Raw genomic sequence first — 2,500 nt, forward strand, 5'->3', positions numbered from 1 at the left:
AACATTCGCACTCTCTCTCTCTCTCTCTCTCTCCTTCCTTCCTCCTCACATAGGAGGCTGTCTGGCATCGCCGCACGCACCCACGCGTGAAACTCAACTGAACGTCTCCCCCGTAGCGACTAAAAGCCTTTACCGCCGCATCGCTTTCACGCGCCGGCAGTGGAAAGACGATTTTTAAATTCACAGCGACGTGGCCACCCAGGTTGAAAAAAGGTGACAATGGCCTAGACGCGAGGACACTAAGGAGAAGTGACGGTAATTGAGACCTGGGTTAGGTGTGAGGAAGATGGCACGCCTAGTAACGTCAGCACCATGCCGTCAGCGTAATGCACTTATCACTCAGTCACACCTACATCACGTTGTACACACCTCACACCCACCCCCACAGTTATCATAGATAGCACAAACATACTACTAACCACTCCTCACCTACCACACATCCATCACACTATTTCGCTAATTAACCCCCTAATTAATTCCCTAATTCGACTAATTACCTACCACAGGTAATACAGCTGTTATACCAACCCACATCTACCGCATCTTGTTATTAATTTCTGTTATACTTAAGACACTACCTACTTGCTCTCTAGTTGGAATACGACAAAGGCAAGACGGTCCACCTCCCATTCCTGTCCGTGTCACGTTATAGTTTAGACGTGTGTTCTAGACGTTAGACAGTGTTACACGTACGTCTCATAGTCGCGTACCTGTATCACGCGTGCGTGCGCGCACACACACACGCACGCACGCACGCACACGCACACGCACACACACGCAACACCTTGCTAGCACACTCACCTTGTGTGAAACCTGCATGCCCGTCTCCTGGAAGTTCATGATGGCATCAGATATTTTCACGTTGATCGGTTCGACGACGGACTCTATGTTGAAGGGACCCTTCAGCCGCAAACCCAGCTTCTGCAGTTCACCTGGAGACAGAGGGAAAGCAAGGTTACACCACAGTCTATCATGATTACTGTTCACATCGTGTGTGATTAAAAACGGCTTTTATAGCATTTTTATTTATTAACACTGATATTACCACAGTGACTTGTTAATTCTGCTTATAGCATGTGGCACAATAAATAAATAAATGCTTACATCCTGAGCGATTATAAATAGTTTATATCATAGGGATATAATACATGGCATTTAAACCTGGGGCAATTATGTTTATATCACACTATAATAAATTCTGCTTAAAATTCTGAAGCCAAGATACATAAATAGGAGGTAAATTCCAAGAATTTTATTATATTAACACAATTTTGATGGATGCTGGCGCCATCTGTCAACCTCGATCTTGCAATTGCCCCCTAGTCCTAACCTTCAGCTGCACATTCCTTTATCCGTACACTATAGGCTATCCGTACACTATACTAGTTTCTACGTTTACAACGAGTGTTCGGAGAAAATCGTAAATAAGCAGGAAATAGACAGCAAATAAAAACTCGAGGATAAATTCCCCCCCACCCAACTCCCTCAGCTGCAGCGACCCGCATCGCCTGCGGAATCCATAAATTTCGTTTTTATAGCATATCATCTAAAGTGCATGATTACAAATCGGTCACTACGGGCACTAGGTACACAACGAAATCGCTTTTTCTCCCATGGCCCATCTCTCTAATACACGTTTTTTTGACTCCGTTACACCTCTTTACAGCTTGTAATCAAATGGCTTCCCCCCATCCACCCACCCGCCAAAAACAGGGTGCATCTCATTGAATATTCATCACTGCCTCGTTTCATTGTCTCGCTCATTTCCAGCAGCAGCACCCCGCCGCTAACGCCACGTTACATAGCAGCCGCATCCCAATGACAGCATCCCAATGACAGCATCACAATGACCGCATCCCAATGACAGCATCACAATGACAGCATCCCAATGACCGCATCCCAATGACCGCATCCCAATGACCACATCCCAATGACAGCATCCCAATCACCACACCTCAATGACAGCATCACAATGATTTCATCCCAATAACAGCATCCCAATCACCACATCCCAATGAGAGCATCACAATGATTTCATCCCAATCACCACATCGCAATGACGATTTCTCGTGGATAGGCTTAACATGAGAAATGATGGAGATCGAGTGAAATCAAACTCTGCTATAGAGTGAATGTTCATTTTTGCCCGATTGAAAACTAGTGAGCAATCTATTAGAGTGGATTTCGCTCTTAAAATAAGAGTGAATATAATACGCTTGCGCATACACGTGCAATGCTATAATATAGGTATGTTATAAGGGGGGGGGGTTATGTGCGTTTGATATCACGTCTCCAGACGACACTTTTAAATAGATTGACATTTCCAGTCGTTTTACATGTAAATATACTACAACCACCCAAATGCACGCGCGAGCACACACGTACACGCACGGACGCACGCACGCACACACGCACGCACTCACACACGCACGCATGCACACATGCACGTACTCACGCACTTACGCACACAACCACTCACACATGCACACACACTCATAAG

The 2,500-nt window shown here is 45.4% G+C and overlaps 1 protein-coding gene across 1 annotated transcript in view; it reads right to left on the minus strand.

The window, feature by feature from the left end:
* The window catches only part of LOC106805040 (glypican-6-like), a 90,450-nt gene that overhangs the window by 11,843 nt on the left and 76,107 nt on the right, over positions 1–2,500 (minus strand). The window contains exon 5 of the mRNA XM_014806510.1: positions 802–932. Coding sequence (XP_014661996.1) covers positions 802–932 — 131 coding nt within the window. The remainder of the gene's footprint in view (positions 1–801; positions 933–2,500) is intronic.

The sequence above is a fragment of the Priapulus caudatus genome, unplaced genomic scaffold (assembly GCF_000485595.1).
Source record: "Priapulus caudatus unplaced genomic scaffold, Priapulus_caudatus-5.0.1 Scaffold97, whole genome shotgun sequence".
Lineage (NCBI taxonomy): Eukaryota > Metazoa > Priapulida > Priapulimorpha > Priapulimorphida > Priapulidae > Priapulus > Priapulus caudatus.